At 33.8% G+C, this 26,722-nt stretch overlaps 1 protein-coding gene across 1 annotated transcript in view; it reads left to right on the top strand.

The window, feature by feature from the left end:
• The window catches only part of Adam9 (ADAM metallopeptidase domain 9), a 96,959-nt gene that overhangs the window by 20,594 nt on the left and 49,643 nt on the right, over positions 1 to 26,722 (top strand). Inside the window, 9 exon segments of the mRNA XM_047548923.1 lie at positions 2,874 to 2,945; positions 4,327 to 4,496; positions 6,705 to 6,747; positions 6,749 to 6,787; positions 7,299 to 7,343; positions 7,345 to 7,433; positions 17,873 to 18,044; positions 24,484 to 24,576; positions 25,681 to 25,876. Coding sequence (XP_047404879.1) covers positions 2,874 to 2,945; positions 4,327 to 4,496; positions 6,705 to 6,747; positions 6,749 to 6,787; positions 7,299 to 7,343; positions 7,345 to 7,433; positions 17,873 to 18,044; positions 24,484 to 24,576; positions 25,681 to 25,876 — 919 coding nt within the window.

Here is a 26,722-nt window from a genome sequence, read left to right as displayed (position 1 = left end):
TTATCTGGCATGTGTGAGGCCCTGGGTTCGATACTTTAGCACCACATATAAATAAAAGATCCATTGACAACTAATATATATATATTTATATGTAATATATATATGGACTGGCTCTCAGCAACTAGCAAACCCAGTCTGAAAATGAAAAAACATTGGGGATATAGCTCAGTGGGACAGCACCTCTGGGTTCAATCCCAGTGCCAAAAAAAAAAAACTAAATGATTTTTTTCCTTTAAACCTTAATAACACAATATACCACTTATAGAAGCTGAAGTAGCAGATGAGACCACTTTTTTTTATTATTCGTGCATGTTTTCGTTTTATTTAGGAATAACTAGAAAGAGAATGGCTGGGTCACAACCTAGGTATACATTTAATGAAACCACCAAACTATTGGCAAAATAGCAGTATCATTTTGTGTTCCATTATCAGTATACAACCATTCTAACTTCTAAATCCTCACTAATACTTGGTATGCTCACTCATTTTCATTTAGCAAAACTAATGAATATGTAGAGTGTGTAAAGGTACCTCATTCTAGCTTAGCTTTATTCTATTGATAATAAATGATGTCATTTTATGTGTTAATTTGCTGTTTCTATCAGATGAGACCACTATTTAAAAAAAATATTATTTAGTTGTTAATGAACCTTTATTCAATTTAGTTATATGTGGTACTGTGAATCGAACCTAATGCCTTATATATGCTAGGCAAGTGCTCTACTACTGAGCTACAACCCCAGCCCAGAAAGAGGCCACTTTTAACTTAATTTTTTTCTGGGTGATTCCCCACCTCCACCTGCCCTGTTCTTTTTGTTAAAATGATTTTTATTAGTGTATTATAGTTATATATAGTAAATGAGTTCATTTTTCATGATTATACATGCATGGAATGTAGTTTGCTCCATTTTAGAACCTTTCTCCTCTTCTTTGCCTCTTCCCTCCCCATCTCCTTCCTCTCTTCTACTGGTCTTTCTTCTATTTATTTGTTTATTGTTTTTTTAAAATGAACCTTTATTTATTTGTATGCAGTGCTAAGAATTGAAACCCAGTGCTTCACACATGCTAGGCAAGTGCTCTAACTACCACTGAGCCACAACCCCAACCCTTATTGTGTTTTTTAATTGGTGCTTTATAGATATACATAAAGTAGAATTCACTACACTATATTCATATATGTATGTATCGTGATTTGGTTAATTTCATTCTGCAATTTCTCCCTTGTCTGTGCCTCCTCCCTCCCTCTACTCCCTGAGCTCCCTTCTAGTTTCATGGGATCCCTTACCCCCTTTTCTTATTTTGCTCTAGCTTCTTGCATATAAAGAAAACATTCTATATATTTTATTTTATTTATTTTGCTTAGCATGATGTTCATTTACCAGTAATTTCACTGCCATAATTTCATTCTTCTTTATCTGTTCTTTCTAGTGATTTGCTTATATGTTGCATTTCTTAAATGAAACTGTGCTATCGAGGCTTGAGGACTTTTTAGGTTACTTTAATGGACTGTGGCTATAAACCAAGTTAGTCAGGTGGTGCCTTCTTGACACAATACAATTGGTTTTGCTTCATAGAATTTTAGTTAACCTATAATTCACTTTAAAAGTAAAAAATCTTCCAGGGCTTGGCAAGCTTTTGAAGGGAGTAGTATTAATTTTAGGGTATAGGATAACACCAGGGCATTTTCCTTATTTGTACTTAAGAAACTAAGCTAATGTTTTATTTAACTGAGGAAATAATGTGTCCTTTTTAACATATATAGGATTATGAGTTTTAAATAGAGCTGCTGTATAAACTTAAAATATAGATTATTTGAAATGTTTTGACTGACTTTCATTTCTAATTTTGTTGTTATATTAAGAGTTATTTGTGGGGCTGGGGATGTGGCTCAGTGTAGAGCGCGTTGCCTAGCACTTGTGAGGCACTGGGTTCAATCCTCAGCACCACGTAAAATATATAAAATAAAGGTATTGTGTCCATCTACAACTAAAAAAAATTTTTTTTAAAGTTATTTGTGTAATCTTAATGTGATTGGCAATTTCTTTTCTTGTAAACTACAGAGTTAGACTGAGGATTTTTGTGGTTTTAAAAAATTCTTTATTGTATAGGTAGGAAAAAAACAAGCCCTAGTTATTAAGAGATGGAAACTTACTTAGATTCATTCATTATGGGTTCGTTACCCTCAAGCAGTGGGAGAAAAAGCATAGGGCCTATAAGCTAGTGTGAACTGTGACCTAATTGATGGGTAAAACATTTCTGTAGAATGTTTTGGACAAGATGAAAAAATAGAAACTTAGAAATAGTTTTTCTTTATTGCTGTCTCCAGATAGATTTGTTATATACAGACAGAAAATGGTTCAAAGTAAAAATGGTTCCACTTCCACAAAGCCCTGTCAAAGGTATTAAAATTTTTGTTCTTCATTAGGAGAACTGTGATAAGACACCTATCTGAGAAAATAATCTATTTGATTTTAAGGTGTTTATCATAGAGCAAAGTCATAAACTCTTCTTTAAATTTTCTTTTGGTTAATAAGTTGGTTGTATAAAATAATGTTAAAATAGACTTGGATAAAACCATCTCCCATAGAAAAAGGTTAGTCATATCAGTTATTGGGCTTATACTAGTTAGTTATACTAATTAGAAGAAAGGAAAACTTTGGTGCATTTTGAAGTATCATTGTACTGTTGTTTCTTTTATTCCTAATTATCACTAAAATGTACAATTTAGATGTATTAAATTGAAATGTTGGAAAATGTCTAAATGCCTTAGTTCAAGTTTAGAAGGAATATTTGTATTCTTCATTGTAATAGGTTTAAAGATATTTTTGTTCTTAAATTACTCAGGTGATAATGATTTTCCTTTGCTTTTCCAGTATGACATGATGGGGAAAAATCAAACTGCAGTGAGAGAAGAGATGATTCGTTTAGCAAACTACTTAGATAGTGTAAGTTGTATTTTTCTGTCAATTAGTATTATTTTGTCCTGCCCTTTCATAGTCCTCCACAGCCAGACTTTCTAGTTTATTCTGTAACATTTTTTAAGGGTTCAAAGCAAAGTTTAAGTGTAGAAAGACTTTGAGAAGAGCCAGAGACTTCAGATTAGCATTTACTTTACCTTCAGAGTAGATAAAGTACTTCGTTGTTTATAAAGAGATCTTTGAATTTTTATTGAGAGAATCTTATTTTGAATAAGGCTGCTTCCTACCTTGAAACTGTGACATATGACAGTATTAACTTTGTGTGTGTGTATAATAGGTTGAGTTATTAAAGGGTTAGATATATATTCTTATAGGATAATTTTGTCTGTAAGGCATTCATTCTCCGATATAACCTTGTTGATGGTGAGGATCATAATGATAGCATTCTATTAAGTGCAAATGTGCTATAAGCTAAGTACCTTATATTCATTAACCATTTAATCCTCATAGAGTTTTTATGAAATAGCTATGAGTTCTAGAATCCTTTATCTGTAAACTTTGGGGTACCTGTGATTAGAATTTAGGTAAACATTTGGGAAGGTATTATTGTTCACTGTGTTACATAATACCTCCAACAAGATCTTGGGATAGTACCTCTTGGTCAATTTTATTGGTATTTCTGCAGTGACATGTATGAATTATGTTAAGTGTATGTGAATGAGTTTTCCATCACTTAACAAAATACTGTGATAATCAACTTATAAAAAGAAAAGGTTTGTTTTGTTTTACAGTTTTAAGTCCATGATTAGTTAGCCCCGTTGTTTTAGACCTGTAGCAAGGCAGTGCATCATGATGGGAGCATGAGGCCAGAGCAAACTCTTCACTTCAGTTCAGGAAGCAAAAGAGGGGAAGAGGAAGGGGACGGGGTTTCCACATTGCCCTCTGAGGGGATGTCCCCAGTCCTTGAAGACCTCCTGGGCCCCACATCTTAAGGTTCTATACCTCCCAATGGGCCATCCTGGGACAAGGCCTTTACGATGTGAGTCTTTAGGGAATATTCAAGATCCAAACAATAGCAGTGGATAATACACGGACCATGAATAGGATTGCATTTTCTGGGGGCAAGGTTTTGGAACCAGAGGTGTTATCAAAAACTTAATTTCCAGAGTTTGGTCAGATGTTAAAATGGGAGAGGAAAGGTTTTTGAAATCTCTGTAACTTACCATTTTATGGGTAATGAAACTGAGACTCGAGAGGTTAGGGTCTCATAGTATTGAAAGAAAGCCTTTTTCTTTTAGAGGGAAGGAATCTAATTTTTACTTTAAGTAGTTGTATTACTCTCTGGTTAAAAGCATTCCTCATATTTTTTGCAGTATTTTATTTCTCTTTTATTCTCTTATCTTCTCAGATGTATATTATGTTAAATATTCGCATTGTGTTAGTTGGATTGGAGATTTGGACAAATGGAAACTTGATCAATATAATTGGAGGAGCTGGTGATGTGTTGGGGAACTTTGTACAGTGGCGGGAAAAGTTTCTTATAACACGTCGGAGACATGACAGTGCACAGTTAGTGCTGTAAGTGATTCTTTAAAAAAGGACCATGAATGAATGATCAGAACAATCATTTTTGCTTATTTTCCTCTCTGTATTTTTCTTTCCTGTATTTTCTTACTCCCCTCCCCCCACATTGTCCACCACCCTGGTTTTTTTTTTTTTTTTCAGTGCTGGAAATTGATCCCCAGGGCCTCACACGTGCTGGGTTCTCCTTTCTTATTTTGGTATAGCATGTGTTCTAGTTGCTTTTTGTGAAAGGATATATGGAAAGAAAAATTGGCGTGCTTGTCTGACAGTGTGTTTTTACATTCTCATCTTAATATGAGCTCTGATGATCCTAACTCAGTTTTTCAGGGGTATGCTTTCTCGATTTTTTTTTTTTTTTTTTTTTTTTTTAACTTTTGGAATTATTTGGTTGGGTACAAAATTCTAGGCATGGAATCTTTTTCTTTCACAGTTTTGAAGGCACTGTTCTCTTGTCTTTTGTCTTTCAGTATTTTTTTTTTTTTTGCAGTCCTGGGGATTGACCCAGGACCTTGTACTTGTGAGGCAAGCACTCTACCAACTGAGCTACATACCCAACCCTCAGTATTATTCTTAAGACTCCTAAAACAATTCAGATTCTGGTACTTCTTGTATGGCCTTTGTTTTTTATAATCATTGGAAAACTTGTAGAATCTTCTCTGGTTCCCAGACTTCTGAGTTTTCCTGATGATGTATTTGGTATAGATCTTTTATCACTTATTACATTGTGTTCTCAGTGAGTAATTTCAATCGGAAATCAAAGTCCTTCAGTTTTAGGAATTTTTATTGAATTATTTTATAGTTTATTTCATCCTCTATTTTGTTTTTATTTTTTCATTCTTCTGGGATCCCTTTTACTTGTCTATTGGTTTTCTGGTCGTGGTAATCTGATTTATTTATTTATTTATTTATTTATTTATTTATTTTGTGTTGCTGGAGTTCTAACTGAGTGTCTCTTGCTTGCTGGACAAGCACTCTACTGTTGAGCTATATCCCCAGCCCAATGTAATGACTTTTAAGCCCTATAATCACAAAAGTTTGGTCTTGACATTTTTATTAATTTTCAGTAAAATGCACATGCCACATATCTGTCCCGAGTGAGAATGCCATCTGTTTACAAAAGACCAAAGGGAGCAGGCATCAAGTGTATCCACTGCCTTGCCTGACCACACCTGCAAAATCATCTTTTCCTTTCTGATTATTTGATTTCTGTCTGTTTATTAGAGATGCTTGATGATGATCAATGAACCTTGGTCATTTGTGGTTAAGAATGGAGTATTAAAAGCTTTTTGGAAACTTTGAGCACATGAGTGGGTCTTAGGGACTATGGGGTTCGCTGCAAGGTGATCAGGCTGGAATGTTTCCTTGGCGATCCTCATAGGTCAGTAGTTTTGATTATTTTCTCTGGATTGGTCAGATACCCCAGAAAAGGGTTTATTCATTCATTTAAAAAATATTTATTGGCATATACCACTGGGAGATAGCAGTGAACAAAACAGATAAAAATTCCTGCTCTCTTGGACTTCGTATTTTGGTGGAAGAAGTTGGCATAAATGAGACAAGTAAGTGTATAACTTTGTTAAATAGAGCTAAGCAGTGTGGGAAAGTAAAAAGGGAGGGAAGATACAAAAGTACTAGAGGACTGATGTTGGCATTTGAGGTAACATGGCCAGGGCAGGTTCTCCAAGGTGACTTGAGTGAAGACCCGGAGGAGGTGAAGGATTGAGAGATGGGTACATTATTGGGGAACAGAGTTCCAGGGAGCATGTTGGGCATGCTTGAAAAACAGTGTGGTGACCATGTGACTCTATCCCTGTTTGCTATGCTCAATACCTTGTAGCCTCCCTTGTGAATACATTCATTGGTTTATCTTTCCTCACTAAAATTTATTATATAAGTAAATGTAATACATTTTAAGAAAGGTTTTCATCTATAAGGTAAAAATCTCCCAAACCAAAAACTTTTCTTGTTCTCTAAATATATCTTAATCTGTCTGAAAAAAAATTAGTTTGAAATATTAATCTCATTCTCTGATAATATAAAAGAGATAGGACAACTATGTTCTGATTTTAAATGTTGTTTATCATTGCCATTTTTCTGTCAGTTTTTACAGGTTTTATCAACCTAGTTAAGATCCCCATAGAAATAGGAGTAATGTGTTCCTTTTTCCCCATTACACTTTATAACTTTTACCTTTTCATTTAGTAAGAAAGGCTTTGGTGGGACTGCAGGAATGGCATTTGTGGGAAACAGTGTGTTCAAGGAGCCATGCAGGTGGAATTAATGTGGTATGTTGTTCTTGATGTTTACCTTTGGAATTGGCATTAGGCAGTATCAAGCATTTATTAACTCTGTACTCATGCCCTAGACCTTAAAACAACATTTTGGATACTATGAGGGACAAAGTAGAAGTGGCAGGTGTGTTCTTTCCCTAGAGACTAGAACAAATTTTTAAATGTTTTTTATGTTTATTAGCATCTTTTATGAATGAAGAAACAGGGTCCATTTGTGATAAATTAAATTAGAATTATCAATTTACTTTCCTATAAACCACCATGAATAATCTATTGGTGCTCAAATAAATGACCTGTTGCTTAAAGGATCCATCTCCCTGATTAGTATGTGAGTCATACCTCTTACTTGACTGCAGTATATAACATTGTTTTGGTATGCCCGATTGTCATGTAGGCTGTCAGCATTGTAAGAGAATACATTTTCTTTTGTGAAAAAAACAATCCGAGAAACAAAACATTTCCTTTTATGCAGAAACCTGATTAATACCTTGCTGTGTTTGAACAGTTTGGGCAAATCACTGTGGAGACCTTTGCATCCATTGTCGCTCATTGAGCTGGGTCATAACCTTGGAATGAATCATGATGACGGGAGAGACTGTTTCTGTGGAGCTAAGAGCTGCATCATGAACTCAGGGGCCTCGTGAGTAGCTGAGTTCCTTCTTCTTATATGGTGTTGTAGATCTGTGTTTCTTAACTCTGAGGGATACTCATGCCTGGTGTTGTTAAAAAAAAGTCATTTTCTGGTTCAGTGAAATAAACCAGTGAGAAAACCTGTTTTCTAATTAAATAATCCTAGAGAACTTTCAGAAGGGAACATGTGTATAGGCATAGGTATGTAGTTACACTCTTCTATAAACCAGTAGCAGTAGAACATAGAAAACTTTCCCTGCTAGATTCCTTGTAGATTGGATTAGATTGAAGAACTGTATGAAAATATCTTCACAAACCCCCTTTTGAGGAAGTGTTACATTTTCACTTGAAGCAAAAGAAGAAATTCTAACATTCCTATTACCATCCCTTGTTTGTAGAGATAAAAGGAGGATATAATTCAGAGAGGAGCAGAAAGATTAGTAAACATTTATTAAATTCTTTTATAGGTACTTCTGGGTACTTAAATGGTATCAACTTACTTATTGCTTAGTCTCATGAGGTGTAGGTACTTTGTCCTTGTGTAGATGAGAAACTGAGGTCACGTATCCAAATTTCTGACTCGGATTTGAAATCAGGATGTTTGGGTCCAGAGCCAATTATCTGATCTTAGAACTCCTTTCAAAATTTTTAACCATGGTAAGTTCAAGGGTGGTTGGGCTTCTTTGTGCCACGTCTTCATTCTGGTGCATTTGTTCTAAATAGAGCTGCATTTAGCAACAGCGCCGCCCATAGGGATTTAGAAGCTGAGCTTGACTGAAAATTAGATATAAAAGGAGGTCATCTTTAACAGACACAGATGAGGATTTCATATGGGAGATATCAGTGGCCCCAGGTGCTCACTCCCCTTCTTGTCTCCTTCAGGCTCCTGAAGCACAGACAGAGTAATAAAAAAAAAAAAAAAAAAAAAAATCTGCTAGTTAGCTCTTTAACTGAAGGTCTGAGAGTATAGTTCTAATCACATGCTGTGTAATGGGAAAACTCAAGCAGGATTCACAGTTTTTGAGCAAATATAGACTTAAAGTGAGATATGGAAGAATAAAATAGTACTTGTGAAAAATGATCCTCAAGTAAAAAATAGACAAAGGAAAAGTTATCTGTTTATAAAAGAGTTCCCATAAGAAAGGAAGGAAATTTAGCATTTGCTTTGGTTGGCAGTGATGATGAGGAAGACATGAACTCAGGGAAATGAAACATGAGTAATGAGCAAGATTAGACAGAGATTAAAGGGTACAAAAGAACATTCAGAGTCTTAAGGAAGGAATGTCATGAAACTGCAGTAGTGGAATGTAAAGTGGCATAGGAAGCAATGGGGAGTGGACTGACTTCATTCATTCACTTATCAGTTATTTATTGAGCTCTGCAATGTACCAGACTTTATTTAAGGTACTTGGAATATTTCAGAAAGTTAGATAAGATTTGCCCTTCACAGAATTGGCATTTAGCAGAGAAGACAAACTGTCAGCAAAATAAATAAATTAATAATACTGAATGTTAGAAGGTGTCAAGTGGTATGGGAATAAAGTAAAGCAGGTTATGGAGGTTTGGCTGTTGTGGTGCTGGTGTGGTTATAAAGAGCAGGCCTCATTCTCTTACCACAGTCCGGTTAAGCCAGATATGAAGAATAGAAATTCCACCAAGCACCTACAGTTCAAGATCCTTGGGTGGTGAGACCCTGTCTCAAACAAAATACTCTCCAGAGCCCCAAGTTGGAAAATATTCTTCTAAGTAAATCTTGTTTCAGAGAGACCAGAAATATAATTAAAATGTTGAGAAGAGAATGATCTTATGAGTCTTGTACTTAAAGCATAAGTTGATCTCAAATGTAAGGTGATCCATCATTTTCCACATGAGAAGAGCCAAAAAGTTTTGCTAAAAGGAATATAAATGTGCTAGGCATGCATGGATGTAAAGGGAGAGAACTATTCCTGGATCTGGGAGAGGGTAACCATAGCTGTAGGAGAGGAATCGGGGTAGAAGGACACTGGCAACATGAGGTGACCTGATAAGTACTGAGGGAAATTAATCAACTTTATTCTTCTATTGAAGTATCTTTGCGAGTGAAGTATCTTTGTGAGTGCCCCTTTTTGGCCACTTTTATTTGAATGTAGGCCTAAGCATGAGACCTAGTGGCACAGGCTGGGTTAGGATTTGGAGGGGAAAACAAAATCTGTAACACCCATAAACCCATTGTCAGTACTATTCCAACTTAAGCATCCCTGACCCAAACATCCAGTCCAGAATGCTCTGAAATCCAAGACTTTTTGAACATCAATGTGACATCCAAAACGTTTCAGATTTTGGAGCATTTCAAACTTCAGATTTTCAAACTAGGGATACTCCACTGGTAAGGTATGTAAATATTTCAAAATCCAGAAAGCTCTGTAATCTGAAACACTACTAATCCCAAGCATTTCAGGTGATACTTGACCTGTACTTTAATTTGTTTTAGAAGTTCTAGCTAATGTGATGAATAAAGAAAAGATTTAGGAACAAATATTTGAAAAGAGGGAAGGAGTTATTTACAGAAGATAGAATTGTCTCCTTTTGAAAAGCAAGGTGTTTAATTAAATAGTATTGAAATATGGTTATAAATCAAATATTCCTAATTAAATCAGTTAGAATCATTTTGAAAAATGAGGGGGAGAAACCTGTTTATATTTGCCCCAAATTTTGAATATCTTGGAATCAATTTAATAGGAAGCATATAGTACTTGTTTAGAGATGATGCAAAAATTTACTGAAGGTCATGACTGATAATTTGAGTAAAGGTGGTGTTTTATTAGAAGACTAAATATTAAGGCATAAATTTAATTCCAATCAAGTTCCAGGCATTTATGGATTACTCTCATTTTGGAACATGACAAACTGAATTTAAAGTCAATTTGAAAGAATACTTTTGTGATCATATGAAGAAAAAATTCAAAAGAAGTTTCCTGGGGAAGGCTGTCAGTACTAGATATTACTGTTTTGGAAAAGTATACTATTAACTCAATTACATACACCTGCTGATTAGCAGCTCCCTGTTTTTTCTTCCCTATTCCCTGGATACCACAATTTTATTCTTCCATGAATTTGATTAGTTTAGAAACTTTATTCAAGTATTATCATGCATCATCATCAATGTTCTATGACTGGCTTGCATTTAATTTAGCATAATGTCCTCTAAGTCTGTTGTAAATGGTAGGACTTCCTTTCTTTTTGAGGCTGAATAACATTTTATTGTGTGTGTGTGTGTGTGTGTGTGTATATCTGTCATCTGTATCACACTTCTAATTTCTTCATTCTCACCAACACTCATTACCTTTTGATTTTTTGATAGTAGTTCTCCTAATATGTGAGGTTGTAAATCATTGTGGTTTTGATCTGTATTTCCCCAGTGTTAAGCAGCCTTTCATATATCTGGTGGCCCTTTGTATGTCTTTGGAGAAATGTCTGTTCAAGTCCCTTGCCCATTTTTAATTGAGTTATTATTATTTTTTTGCTATTGAGTTTAAGAGTTTTTTAAAAAATATATATTTTGAATATTAATCCATTATCAGGGGCTGGGGATATGACTTAGTTGGTAGAGTGCTTGCCTCTTAGTTGGTAGAGTGCTTGTCTCTTATGCACAAGACCCTGGTTCAATCCCCACCACCACAAAAAAAAAAAAAAAAAAAAAAAGAAAAAGAAAAAAAAACCAACAATAAACTCATTATCATATATATGGTCTGCAAATATTTTCTGCTCTTCCATAACTTGGTACTTCACTCTATTGCTGTTTTTTTGCTTAGCAGGTGCTTTTAGTTTGATGTAACCCCACTTGTCTGTTTTTGTCTTGTTGCTTATTCTTGTGGTATCATATCCATAAATTCATTGCCAAAACCATTGTCATGGAGCTTTTCGCCTATGCTATTTTCATAGGAGTTTTACAATTTTAGATCTTATATTTAAGTCCTTATTCATTTTGACTTAATTTTTGGTGTATGGTTTGAAATAAGGGTCCAATTTCTTTTTTACTGCTTATGGATATGCAATTTTCTTAGCACCATTTATGGATGAGATTATACTTTTCTCAATGTGTGTTTTTGGCCCCCTTGTTGAAGATCAGTTGACCACATATGCATGAACCCACTTTTGGATTCTCCATTACAGTCCATTGGTCTATATGTCTATTTTTATGCAAGTATCATGCTGTTTTAATTACTGTACCTTTGTAATATATATATTGAAGTTAGGAAGTGTGAGAGCTCCAACTTTGTTCTTCTTTCTCAAGATGGCTTTGGCTGCTTGAGGTCCTTTTGTGGTATAAGGAAGGTGAATTTTAGAATTATTGTTTTTAAAATTTCTGTTAAAAATGTTATTGGAATTTTTATAGGGTTTATACTTACTCTAGATTACTTTGGGTAACATAGACATTTTACCAATATTTATTATTCCAACCCATGAAAACAGGATGTCTTTGTATTTATTTATATCATCTTTGATTTCTTTCTTCTATGTTTTGTGATTTTTAGTGTATATGTCTTTCACCTTATTGATTTAACTTTGTTCCTAAACATTTTATTGTTCTTCATGCTACAGTAATTAGCATTATTTTCTTAGTTTCCTTTTTAGGTAGTATTAATATGTAAAAATTCAGCAGATTTTTAGTGTTGGTCTTGTATCCTGCAATTTTGCTGAATTTACTTATTAGTTCTAACACAGGGCCCCCCACCCTTCACCACCACATGGGTGTGCATAAGGGCGGGTGATCTCTTTCTCTCTCCTCTCTCTCTTTTGGAGTTTAGGTTTTTTGAAGTAAATGATCATGTCATCTGCAAACAGTGGCAGTTTTACTTCTTTCCAATTTGAATGACTCTTATTTCCTTTTCTTGCCTAATTTCTCTGGTTAGATGTCCAATACTGTGTTGAATAGAAGTGGTAAAGAGGGCATGTTTGTCTTGTTCCTGATATTAGTAGGAAAATCTCATTTTGGTAGAATGTAGTTTTCTACATCATTAGTTATTTTCTTTCATCCTATTGATATTTTCCTTTTTTTTATTTTTTTATTTTTCTGTTGTTGAGATATTAGCCATCAGGCTTTTATTCCACTGAAGTGAATCTATTTACCTCTGGCTATTTTCACAATTTTTTCTTAAATTTTTTTTTTAAAGTTTCACTATCATAGTCAAGTTGTGAATGCATTCAATAATGTCCTATTTAGAATTTTTTTTGGTGTTTTAAAGTTTGTGGCTTGATATTTTCAGTGGTTGTAGAAAATTCTCAGCATTTTCTTCACATATCACTTCATATCTTATATATAGTCCTTCTGCACATTTGCATTTTTGTCTCTCCTGCAATTCTTGTGAATGGGGTGTAGAACTCACTGTTTCTCTTGGTCTCTTATCTTTTTCAAATATATTTCCTATCATAATTTTTATGATATCTTTCAGTTCCTATATTTGTATGAATTTACTGTTTTGTACCTACTCATTGAATTCTTAACTTCATTTACTGTATTTCATTGTCCAATTTCTGATTAATTTTCCAAATGTGATATACTTGTTTTGTGAATTTTAGTTTCCTGCCAAAATTTTCAAGTTTGCCCCTTTTCTTTCTTACTACAGCAAGCATAGATGTTTTATGGTTGTTGTTTGATATTTCTAATATCAGGAGAGTTTATTGAAATAAACCTGTAGTTTTTGTCATTTTTTTCTCATAATATCTTGTGTCTTCATGTTACGTTTTGATAATGCATAGACTATTGTATTTGAATTTTTTTTCTGTATGAATAATTTCTAAACTAGAACGTTATCCTTAGCTTGGGTACTTGTAGGTCTTCAGTTTTTGATTACAGATTTCCTATGCTCTACTTTATATGCTGTTTAATAATCCTTAATTTCATGTTTATCTTAGTAGGCCTTTTAAAATACAGGTGAAATAGATTTTGATTTCTTCCAGATAATTCAGTCATTTAGACCCAGTTCTATTTAATAAAGTGGGTAACATAACTTTGTAATAGAATTTTTAAGTATTTATATTTTGGGGACCCACTGGTACTCTTCTCATGGTTTGTTCTTGGATTGCTGAAAGTGTGAGGTGCCTAAGAGAAAAATGACTTTTTTAACTCTGCTCTTCAATGTCACCTACATCAGAAAGGCTTCATAATCAGATGCTTTCACTTAATTCAATTAGTTACCATTATTTAGGGTTTACTCTTTGGACTTCCTAATTCCATGCTATTGGAATCAGGATGTAATGGTGAAAATACATTCCGGTGTTTCCACATTACTCATAGAAATAATGAGTAACAATGTAAATAATGAGTTCTGAGTGGTTATTGTTCTTTTTTTGTCATTTCCTGGTAGATCATTTAATCATTGTCAAGCTCCTTTTGACATGGTTTTGGAAAACTCACCTAGATGTGAGAAAAAAGAGGAGATGTTTAAAATCATAAAAACAGAAGCTAGAGGTGGTAGGGAAAGAGTAGGAACACTTTAGTTGCTCTTCAAGTCACGTATCAGGAAAAGGATCATTTTTTTTATTGCTGTATGTGTCTGCCAGGGATGTCTAGTGGAGGAATATCTTTGTTATTGTCTCCAAAGCTTTTTAAGGTATTGCTGAAGGCCAGTTTTAGAGAATGCCTGTTAATATTTCCATCTGCTAAAAAGAATCAGAAGTTTGTGATTTTTGTTATGATTTTCAGTCCATAGTCAATTTCATTGTGGGTGAAACATGCTTTTGTAGATTGCTGTAGTGTCAAACATTAGAACACATTGAAGAGAAAACGTGTTACAGCTACTAAATATCAAGATTATTTAAAAACAACCTATTTAAAGGTGGTAGATTTTGTGTAGGTTAATTAGGGACTCAAGTGTAGGGATATGCATATGCCTGCATAACTCCTATGACTATTTCCTAATTAATACATTCTTACCGAAAACATTATTAAAGATGCACTGTGTGGCAGATAATACACTAAAAACAATCACCAGCAGGAAATAAACAATTACAGACCTGTTTAAACTGATGTCTCTTTTGCTTATCAAAGAATGATTATATACTGTGAGTTCAACATTACTTGATAGCTAGTAACCTTATACTCCTGCTGCTCCTCCTAAACCCCCATCTGCCCACAGTCTTCCTCTTTCCCATGTAAATTAATGGTAACACCTTCCTTCTTACTACCTTAGCCCTTAACTTCTCTTTCTCACACTGTTTATCATGGTGGCTGTTGCTTTAAAACAAATAATCCATCCACTTCGTCCTGCTTTCATCACTCTTTGATTAATCATCTGTTCAGTGGATTCCCGTAAGAGACCTCTTGCAGTCTTCCTGCTTAACATAGTAACCTACTGAAGCACATGTCAAATCATTGTCTTTGCCAATCTTGCCCCAGGGTCCTCATTTCACTTCTAGTAAAAAGCTACATTAAAAAAAAAAAAAATGGCCTGTTTCCATCTTTCCTGACTGTATCTCTCATTACTCATTCCCTCACTGACTCACTTTCCTGTAAATTTGCTTGCTTCCTTATTCCTTGAACATGCCACGTTGGCTTCTACTATAGGGTGTTGGCATTTTCTGTTCCTTCTTTGTGTCATGTTCTTTCCCCACATGTCCAGTTTCCATTGAAGTGTGACAGTGTTTGAAGTGCCTGCCCTGACTGCCCCTTTAAAATTGTAATCCCCTACCCTCCATAGCTCATCACTCTAACCCTCTCATTCTTTTTCTCCATAGCACTTGTCACCTTCTTATAATTTATTGAATTTACTTACCTATATTTATAGTCTACTTTACTCACTAGAATGTAGCCTTTATAGGGGCTGAGATTTTTGTCTTCTGTATTCACAGTTTCATTCTTTGCACCAAGAATTGTGCCTGTACAAACAGATGTTCAACAAATATTTGTTGAATGAGTGGATGATTGATATTGCCCAAAAGGACTCCACCCTACAATATTCTTAAGAGTAGCAAGAAAATAAATATGGAAAAAGTCTTTCTGTTATTGTCATAAACCTTGTGCTAGATCACATTTTTCTGTGAGTCAAAATATTGTCTTTGTGTATTTTGTTATAAAGTCAATTATTGTATTTTTTCTCCTTTCCTTCTCTGCCAGTCATTCTGTTGAAATCTTTCAACATCTCACATCTAAAAACTCTTGTCAGGTAGTAGTTAACAGTATCAAAAAGTTCTTTGCAAATTACATTCTAATTCCAAAAGCCAGGAGCAGGACTATCTGCTTCTCTGGAGACTTCTTAACAAAAAAGAGTATAGTAGGTCTACTGAGGCAAAAAAAGTCTTGCAAAAAGTGTCTGTTCCTTAGAGTTCTTCAGATGTACATAAGACCCAGCCATAGATAGGGACGCTTCCTCAGTAACTATAATGCAACACAGTTCTCACTTTTGTTGGCACCGTTGCTTAAACTAATAGAAAAGATTATATTGATATATGTGCGCGCACACACACACACACACACACACACTATAGCTTCTTTATCTATTTATCCATTGACGGATGCTTAGATAATTTCTATATGACATTGTTAATAATGGTGAACCTGGGAATGCAGATACCTTTACAAGGTGCCGATTTTATTTGTTTGGGGGTATATAGCCAGAGAAGAGATTATTGGGTCGTATGTAGTTCTATTTTCAATTTCTTTAGGAATCTCATACTGTTTTCCATGTGGCTGCACCAACGGTGCATAGGGTTCCCTTTTCTTCACAACTTTGCCTACACTTATCTTTTAGGCTTTTGACCACACCTAACAGGTGTCAGGTGATAGCTCATTGTGGCTTGGATTTGCATTTCTAGGATGATTAATGATGCTGAGTTTACCTGGCGAACATTTGTATGTCTTTGTTTGAGAAATGACTATTTGATACCTTTTGACCAATTTTAATAGCATTGTTTTACTGTTAATTGAGTATTGTGATTTCTCTTTAAATTTTGGATTTTAACTCTTTTTCAGTTATATGATTTCCAAAAATATTCACCCAATTTGTAGCCTGCCTTTTCATTTTTAAAAAATCTTTAAAAAATATTTTTTTAGTGTTAATGGACCTTTATTTTATTTATATGTGGTGCTGAGAATCAAACCTGTACATTAAGCTAGGCAAGTGCTCTATCACTGAGCTATAACCCCAATCCCTGCCTTTTCATTTTGTTGATTGTTTTTTAATGTAAAGAAGCTTTTTATTTTGACATCTATGGCAGTCAAAACAGTATGCTACTGGCATAAAAACAGACATGTAGATCAAAATAACAGAATAGAAAGCCCAGAAATAAATCCAAATATATATGATCAACTAATTTTCAATGAGGGCACTGTGGGAAAAGTATAATCCCTTCAATAAATGATGCTAAAAAACTGGGTTTCCCATGCAAAAGAATGAAATCGAAGCCTTATTTTTTTACTACCCGCAAGCATGCATGCAATTACGCATGCGCGCGCACGCGCACACACACACACACACACACACACACACATCAATTTAAAATGGATAAAAGATCTAGGTGGGACACTTGAAACAGTAAAATTCCTGGAAGAAACTATTGGGGAAAAGGTCCTTGATTTTGGCCTTAGCAACAACCTTTTAAAAAAAATATCATACCAAAAGGTTCAGGCTACAGAGAAAAAGAATAACTAAATAGGACTACCCCTAATGAAATTTTGATGTGATATGAGTGTCTCAAAGATTGGCAGATAGGTCTATTTCCTACTAGTTTTCCAAGGTAAAGATAGTCAATGAAGTATCTGGAAACATGTTATAGTTATTGAGTAAAACAATGAATAACTAGGGAAAAAAAAAGTCAGAACATATCAAATTGCATTTGTGTAACTCTTATGTGGTTAGCTCAAGTTGAGTAGTTTCTTAAAGCATTTCTAACCTTTGAAGTATTAACCCTGGTTCTCAGGAATTATCATAAAAGGCATTTAAAGCGCAAACTGAAAACCTGTCATATAGGAATAGCTGGAATTCTGTACTACAGAAGCTGCCTCTTGATGACTGCAGTGCATCTGTACTGGCATTGCCCATTCACATTATTTTTATATAGCTCCCTGTGAATAAAATATGTATGGGGGCATAAAAATGTAATCTGCATAGGGACAAAAAATTGGGAACAACATAAAGTTAGTTTCTAATATTTGAACTTTTACTCTGTTAGATTTAAATTAATTCTTTATAGTACTAGATAATTTTAAGATCTTTTCTGATTCTGAGAATTATGATTTCCATGTAAATGATCTATATGGAAGATATTTTCAAGGAGGTACAATATAATGCAACCAAACTTGTGAGCTATTACTGTTGTAGCTGAAGTAATGTTCCATATTTATTAGGAATAAATATTAATTCTCATTTCTGTCTACTTTTGGTAGCTTTTTTGCCATTTATAATGTATACTTCTTGTCAGTTAAAATATCCCAAATATGTGATCACTGTGATCTTTTTCTCAATATTGTAGAGGCTCGAGAAACTTTAGCAGTTGCAGTGCAGAAGACTTTGAAAAGTTAACTCTAAATAAAGGAGGAAACTGCCTTCTTAATATTCCAAAGCCTGATGAAGCTTATAGCGCACCATTCTGTGGTAATAAATTGGTGGATCCTGGGGAAGAATGTGATTGTGGTACTCCAAAGGTCAGTTTAATTTTTGATTTTTGCTTTGTAAAATTATCACAAGATTTGCAAAAATAAAATTTCTGGTTTTGGGTGGCTCTGACATAGGAGCTAAAATAAACTTTAATGGCAAAATGAGTATAGTTATTTTATCTGTGTGGATATGTTCTGGGACTAGTCACCTTCTTTTCAGAATGTAACTAATGGTGCCATCCATTAAAGTCAAGGAAAACATGGATACTCTTCTATTTTTTATTTTATGGCTATTGTCTTATTTATTTAAAGAAGTGATCTGTTTTTCACTTGGCTGTTTACATGTAAGTTTCCACCATTCTGGTATTGCTGTTGCAGAAATATTTATTTAGTTGGACTCATTTAAAAAAAAATAAATTGAACCTGGCCATCCTCGAGTCTTTCAAAATCAAAATTCTTACTACTAAAAGTAGCATTCTTCTTTTATTCATCTTTGGTTTACCTACTAATCAGTGGTTTTATCTGACGGTTAAAAGTTACTGCCTTAAATTCATGCACATTTTTATTCTTCTTCTGTAGCCACTTTTATACTCAGCCATACTCCTCTCTTGGAGTATAAATGCCTTCTTAAGTCCTTTCTTCCCAGGCCTGATGTTGTGTTTTGAAGATACTTGTTCCATTGTTCGGAAGTCCTACCATATTCTCAGTCTTTTCCAGAAGTGCATCTTCCTTCTTACTTGTCCACACCTGGTCTTTACCACATGACTTTACTGTCTTGAAAGGTGCATGTGTTTATGATGAAGGTGTGTTGGTTCATCAGGGCATTATTGATGTGTATCAGGGACTTGTGCTAAATACTTTAGAGCATAATTCCCACAATAACCCAAAGAGACTGGTACTTGTAATAGTTTCATTTTCATATGAGGAGGCTGAGACTTAAGTTTACATTTAATATATATTAAATTAATTAATTAATTATTATTATTTTTTATAGTGCTGTGAGTGCTGTGGAGGGAACCCAGAGTCTTGGGCTTGCAAAACTTGTACTTTGCCAATGAACTATATCCCTCTTAATTTTTAAATTGATTTATGATTAGGATACCTAAGACCTTGCTTGTTTCAAAATTCTCAGCTCTTTTTTTTTTTTTTTTTTGTAGTACTGGGATCCAGCCCAGGGACACTTTACCACAGTTACTCCCCAGCCCTTTTTCAATTTTTTAATTTTGAGACGAGGTCTGGCTAAGCTGCTCTTGGCCTTGCTAAATTGCTGAGATTGGCCTTGAAGTTGGTGGGACTACAGGCATGAGTAATGGTGCCTGGTTCAGATTTTTCTTCTTAAATATTTTGTTAATCTTGTTTTTTCCACATTTGTTTATTTCACCATCAAACTTATTGAAATGATAATTAATATTTGTTACTTGAACTTTCTCACTATAAAATTACTCTTAAAAATACTCCCCTATATATTACAGGTTTTATTTTCTTGGTATAAAATTGTTGAGTAGTTAATAAAAGCAACCTCACATGCCTTGATTTCCCCCACGAATCTTTTACTTTCCTTGGTAGAGGCTGTCACTCTAAGAAGTTTGGTGAATTTCTTTTTAGATCTTTTATATTTATATACAATATACAGTACGTACATTTATAAACACTTGTTCATTTTCAGATTTTTACTTTTTTTGTGTGGTGAGAATACTTAGCGTGAAATTAGCCTTTTAGATAGATTTTGAAGTCTACAATATAGTGTTATTAACTATGGGTACTGTGTTGTACGGTAGATCTCTAGAATTTTTTTCATCTAGCATAAGTGGAACTTAATGCCCCCTTGATCAGCATCTTCCCATTTTGCGTTCTCTTAGTTCCTGGCAAACATCGTTCTGTTCACTACTTTTATGAATTTGGGTATTGCAGATACAGTGGAATAATCTAGTTTATGTCCTCTGTGACTAGTTTATTTCAGTTAGCATAGTGTCTTCAAAGTTCATCCATGTTACTTCTTTCAAGTTTCCTTCTTTTCAAAGGCTGAATAGTATTCTTGTATATGTTTGTGTGTGTGTGTGTGTGTGTGTGTGTGTGTGTATGTGTGTGTGCACACTACATTTTCTTTATCTGTCATTGAATATTTAAGTTGTTTCTGCATTTTGATTACTGTGGATAATAATAGTTCAGTGCACAAGGTTGTGTAGATATCTCTTCAAGATTCTGATTTTATTTTAGATAAATAGAAGCATGATTGCTGGAATCATATGAATTACATTTTTAATTTTGGGGGGATCCTCCCTGCAGCTTTATCATTTTGCATTCCCACCAGTGGTGTGTAAGAGTTCCAATTTCTCTACATTTTCACAAGCACCTCTTTTCTTTTTTTGATAATAGCAGTCTCAAAAGGTATGAAATTATATCTCACTGTGGTTTTGTTCTGATTTTCCTTGATGATTAGTGATGTTGAACATCCTTTCATATACCTGTTGGCCATTTATGTCTTCTATTGAGAGATGTTTATTAAGTCTATAGCTCATTTTAAAAATCAGGTTATTAGGGTTTTTTTTTTTATTGTTGTTGTTTTTGTTTTGTTTTTTTGCTATTAAGTTGTAGGAATTTCTTTTATAGTTTGGAAATTAACCCTTTATTAGATATATGGTCTGAAAATATTTTCTTACATTCCATATTTTGACTCTCTACACTGTTGATTGCTTCCTTTGTTGTGCAGAGACTTTTAGTTTGATATAGTCCTACTTGTCTATTTTTGCTTGTTTGTGATTTTGGTGTCAACCCATGAAATCTTTACCAAGACCAATGTTATGAAGCTTTTCTTGTGTGTGTGTGTGTGTGTGTGTGTGTGTGTGTGTGTGTGTTTCTTTTCCTGTTAAGTTTTACCATTTTAGGTCTTCAATTAAGTCTTTAATCTATTTTGAGATAATTTTTGTATATGGAGTTAATTTTTGTGTATATTGTAAGATAAGGTTCCAATTTCATTCTTTTGCTTGTAGATACCCAGTTTTCTGATTTGGTGAAGAGACTCCCCTTTCTGGATTCTTTATTCTTAACATCTGTATTGAAAATCATTCAACTTATTTGCATGGGTTTAGTCTGGATTCTTTATTGTGTTCTGTTGGTCTGTATGTTTATTTTTAAGTCAGTACTGTGCTGTTTAACTGTCGTAGCTTTGTTGAAATCAGAAAGTCTTCAGTTTTATCTTTTTTTATCAAGGTGGTTTGGTGAGTTGGGGTCTTTGTGGTTCCATATGACTTTTAGAAATTTTTTTATAACTTCTGTTAAAAATGGAATTTTGATAGGAATTACATTGACTCTGTAGATTACTTTGGGTAATATGGACATTTTACCAATATTAATTCTTCCAACCCATGAACATAAGATGTCTTTCCATTTATTTGTATCACCTTTGATTTCTTTTAGCAGTGTTTTGTATTTTTGGTGCAGGTCTTTTAACTCATTGAGTTTATTTCTAAGTATTTTATTATTTTTTATGCTGTTGTAACTGGCATTGTTTTCCTAATTGGCTTTTCATGTAGTTCACTGTTATATATAAATGGAATGATTTTCTCTTGTGTGTTCATTTTATATTCTGCTACTTCACTGAATTTGACTTTGTATGCACTAATGGTCAGTTGTGAAAGCAACCTAAACTATAAATTTCTGTTGTTCTTTCATGAAACCATCTGTCTGTCCTGCAGAGTGTTTTTGAAAAAAAAATTACCAACTTCAATGAAATAGAATTGAATACCATGTCAAATAAAAACTGCAGATTTATAGAGAGAAAACCTTTATTCAGAAGAAAGACTTGAAATAGAATGCTTTGATCTCAGAATTCTGCAAGGACCTCAAAATCAAACAAAAAAATGTATTTTTTTAAAGGGCAAACAAAGATAAACAGAATCTTTTAAGGATAAACCAGGGAAGTGATTGGGAAATGACCAGTGAGGGTCTGATAGGAAGTGTCTGCTAGAGTCAGTTTGTTTCTAGGAAAAGGTGACAATGATGTGTGTTATGCCTTTTTTTTTTCCCCTTCCTTTCTTCCTTCCTTCCTTGGGAGGAGGAAGCAGAGTTTTGAGTTTTAGAGGAAAGAGAGAAGACTGACTAAGGCAAAACAATGGGGGAAGAAATAGGCTATTTTGGTGGAATTACTCAACAATACTGTGTACATTTTAGAAATACACAAGTTGATAAATCTTGACATATTCATACGTATTTGAAACTATCACCACAATTAAGAGCATGAACTTAACATCATCCCCAAAAGTTGTTTATGTCTCTTGGCAATCACTTCTATGCACCCTTGCTTGTGTTTCCTTTTCTTAGGCAACCACTGTTCTGTCTGTCATTATATATTAGTATGCATTTCCTAGAATTTTATATAAACGAAATGACTTTATTTTTGTCTTGCAGCTTTTACTCGGCATAGTTTTCTTTTGAGATTCATTCATATTGTAACTGGTCCAGTTTATTAATTTTTTATTACTGTTTGTTGATAACTCTTGTGGGAATATTGCAGTTTGCTTATGTATTTATCTGTCATTGGGTATTCGAGCTGTTTTTAGTTTGGGGCTGTTACAAAAAAAGCTCATGTGTACAGTCACATAAAAGTCTTTGTTGAACTTAGGTTTTTATTTCTCCTATGTAGATAACTAGGAATGAATGACTTGGTCCTATGGTAGTTCTATGTTTAACTTTTCAATAAACTTAAAAATTGCTCTTCAAAGTGGTAATGCCATTTTTCTTTCCCAGCATCAGTGTGTGACAATGAATGTGTGAGAGTTCTTTCAAATCTTCAGTAGTACTTCATAAGGGGTCCTTTTCATTTTTAGTCATTCTGCTTGGTGGGAAGTAAAGTCTCGTTAAAGTTTGAATTTGCATTTCCTTAATGACTAAGGGTGTTGAATATGTTTTCAAGTTTTTTTTTTTTTTTTTTCATTTGTGTATCTTGGGGTGATGTGTCTGTTTAGCTTTTTTTTCCATTTTAAAATTTGGTTAACTAATTATTATTGAGTATTGAGAATACATGTTTTGGATATAAGTCATTTGTCTTATATTTGATTTGCAAATATTTTCTCTAAGTTGTAGCTTCCCTTTTGACTAACGTAACTATCTTTTGAAGAGCGGAACTTATACATTTTGATTAAATCCATTTTATCATTTATGAATTTTATGCTTTTATGGATTGTGCTTTTAATAGTGTATCTAAACACTCTTTGCCTACTCCAAAATTGCAGAGATTTTCTCTTAGAAGTTTTATAATTTTAGTTGTTACAGCTTGGTCCAATGTTCATTTTGACTTATTTATTTTGGCATGTTATAAGGCATAGATTGCAGTTCATTTATTTTATAATTTTTATTGTGAATTGGTAATGCTAATTACCCTGACTGGATCAGTATACATATGTGGAAATATCACATTGTATCCTACAAATATGTTCAATTATTATGTGTTAATTAAAAAGAAAAAAATAGAAACATTTTAATTATGAAATGATTATAATCTGACAGGAAATTGCAAAAATGGTAAAGAGTCGCAGGTACTCCTCTGCCAGTCTCCCCCACTGTCGATATCTTATAATGCTGCAGCACAGTAGAAAACCCAGGACACTGATGTTGCTATATTAACACAGAAGAGAATGTTTTCATATGGGTGGGAGGATGGGGATAAGGGGGTAATGGGGAACAAACCGTGGTAACCCAAAGTGTGGTGAGAGAAGCCAAGCAAGATATATTTCAGTGGTACAGTATGTACTTAAACATGTGTAAGCCCAGGATTAAATCCCCAGAATTAAAAAAAAAAAAAGAGGAGTGCCCATCTAGGGTAAAGAGCCACCCAAAAGAGAAGTCAGACCCTGAACACATAGAGAAATACATTCATGGATTCCTACTTCTCTGTAATCATTAAGCATATTCTTATTGACCGGATATTTGTGTATTCCCAAAATGTGGCAAAGCTATAACCACCAGTGTGGTTATATTTGGTAAGGGGAGTCTCTGAGGAAATAATTAAGGTTAAATAAGAACTGAAAAGTTGGTCCCTGATTCAATAGATTAGTGTCTTTAGAAGAGATAATGGACATCTCACTTGCCCTCTCTCTGAGTGCACGCACTGAGGAAAGTCCATGGGAGCATACCAGAAGGGAGTTGTCTGTAAGCCAGGTCTTCCAGAATCTGAATTTGTGAGAACCTTGATGTTGGTCTTCTAGCCTCCAGAACTGTGAGAAAGCAAATTTCTGTCATTTAAGCCACTGTGTCTATAGTATTTTATTTGCTTGTCTGAGCAGACGTAAGGCTCATACTCTACTATTTCTGTCTTTTCCAATCTATTGAAACTGAAATACTATACCTAAAGAGATACTGATAAATCCAGTAGTTAGTGACTGTTTGTGGAGAGTAATTGATATAGGCAGGATATAAGAAAAGAATTTTAGTAATGAATATTAATGTTAATAACTCATTTGTTTTATTGACAGTCATTTTCTATTTGCAGGAATGTGAATTGGACCCTTGTTGTGAAGGAAGTACATGTAAACTTAAATCATTTGCTGAATGTGCTTATGGTGACTGTTGTAAAGACTGTCGGGTAAGGAATTCCTCCCTATCTGGAACAACAAAAATAAAAAAAGAAAAATCTATATATCAAAGTTTGTTTTCTGATGCCAGGTGTGGTGGTGTATACCTGTACTACCAGCTACTCAGGAGGCTTAGACAGGAGGGTTGCAAGTTAAGGCTAGTCTGGGCAACTTGACCTTGTCTCAAAATCAAAAATGAAAAAAAATTTTTTTTTTCTGAGATATCTAGGAGGGCTATTATTATTATATGAATAATATGATTATATTTTACCACTTATTTACAATTTTAAGCATATTCCTTTATGATAAATGTCCTATAGGAATTTTTTTCTAAGTAGAAACTTTTTTCCTAATTTTTAAAGTAATGTATGCTTGTTAAAAATAATTCAACAATACCAAAGTATAGGTAGTAGAAAATGAAAGACTATCATTCTATGCTCCTTAGGTTGCCATTGTTGATAATTTATTGTTGAATTAGTTACTTTTTTTCTGTACAAATGTAAGGGTTTAGTATATAAGTAGGTAAATATAGATACACATATTTTTATTATCCATTCTTTCCAATAAGATATCATGGACTTTTCCCCCTTTATAGTTCTACATGGTTGTATAGTGAGTATTCCTTTGTATGGGAACCATAATTTATCTAGTTAACTAATGCTGGACATTTAGTTTGCTTCCAGTTATTGCCTATAAGAGAAATCATTGGACCAGAATATGCATATTAAAACTTTTGATAAATATTTTACATATCTTCCATAAATATGCCAGTCTACATTTCTGTCAACAATATTATCAAATACTTTTTTCTTTATGCTCATGTTGGTTACTAGCAAGCACCATATCCTAGTTAGTGCAATAGGCGTAAAGTGTTTATGTGTTTTTATTTAATTTGCATTTCTTTTAGTTACCATTAAAATTATGTTTTTCATTTTCCATATTTAAAACATGAATTGTCTACTTGGTCTTTATTTTTCTATTGAGTTATTTAATCTTTTGTTGTTAAAACCTTTCATAGATGTAAAAGTATGTAAAGATACTGTGATTTCAAATTTGACTTATTTGTGGAAACTGTCCTGATATATTACTATTTAATGTAAATCTTGTTACCCTAGTTCCTTCCAGGAGGTTCTTTATGCCGAGGAAAAACCAATGAATGTGATGTTCCAGAGTATTGCAATGGTTCTTCTCAGTTCTGTCAGCCAGATGTTTTTATTCAGAATGGATTTCCTTGCCAGAATAACAAAGCCTATTGTTACAATGGCATGTGCCAGTATTATGATGCGCAGTGTCAAGTCATCTTTGGTTCAAGTAAGATATTTATAATTGATTGCTTTGATTTTATTTATTTTTTTCTTTTAGATTTCTTAAAAAAGGAAATCAAACCTTAATGATAAAGTTCTCATTTCCCCTCTCCTGTCATATCTCCCTTCTTCTTTTGCCAGTGGCAGTCATGGTCATGAATTTTAATATGCTCAAATTCAATTGAAGGTTTTTGCTTTTGCTCTCATCTCTCTTCTTTTTCTTTGTATATAAAATATATATAAAATGAACATATATTATATCATTTTGTAGATTTTTAAAAATTTTTTTGCAGTGCTGGGTATTAAACCCAGGGCCTCATACATGCTAGGCAAATGCTGTACCACTGAGCTATATTCCCAGACACTCGTTTTCTTTTTTAGAGTGTTATAATTATACTTAGTAGTTAAGTTCATTTTGACAGAGTCATTCATACTTGAAATTTGTTTATTCTATTTCATTCCTTGTCCCTCCCATCACTTTCCCTCCCCTTCTTTATCTTCTTATTCTCCTTCCTTTACTGATCTTATTTTGTTCATTTATTTAGTTATTTTTGATTGGTGCTTTTTACATATGCGTAATGGTAGAATTCCCAGTGGCATATTTATAGATGCATATAGCATGATTTTGTTAAATTTATTCCACATTTGTTCCCCTTTCCTATCCCTCCTCCTTTCCTCTTGATCTTCTTCTACCCAACTGATCTCTCCTGTGTCTTTATGACATCCTTTATCCCTCTTTTTCCTTTATTTTGTTCTAGCTTCTGCCTATGAGAGAAAACATTCGACTCTTTTTTTTTTTTAATTTATCTTTTAATTTTTCACAGACTGCACTTCGACTCTTGATTTTCTGCAA

The sequence above is a fragment of the Sciurus carolinensis genome, chromosome 4, assembly GCF_902686445.1.
Source record: "Sciurus carolinensis chromosome 4, mSciCar1.2, whole genome shotgun sequence".
NCBI classification, from domain to species: Eukaryota; Metazoa; Chordata; class Mammalia; order Rodentia; family Sciuridae; genus Sciurus; species Sciurus carolinensis.
This window is presented reverse-complemented; position numbering and strand designations above follow the sequence as displayed.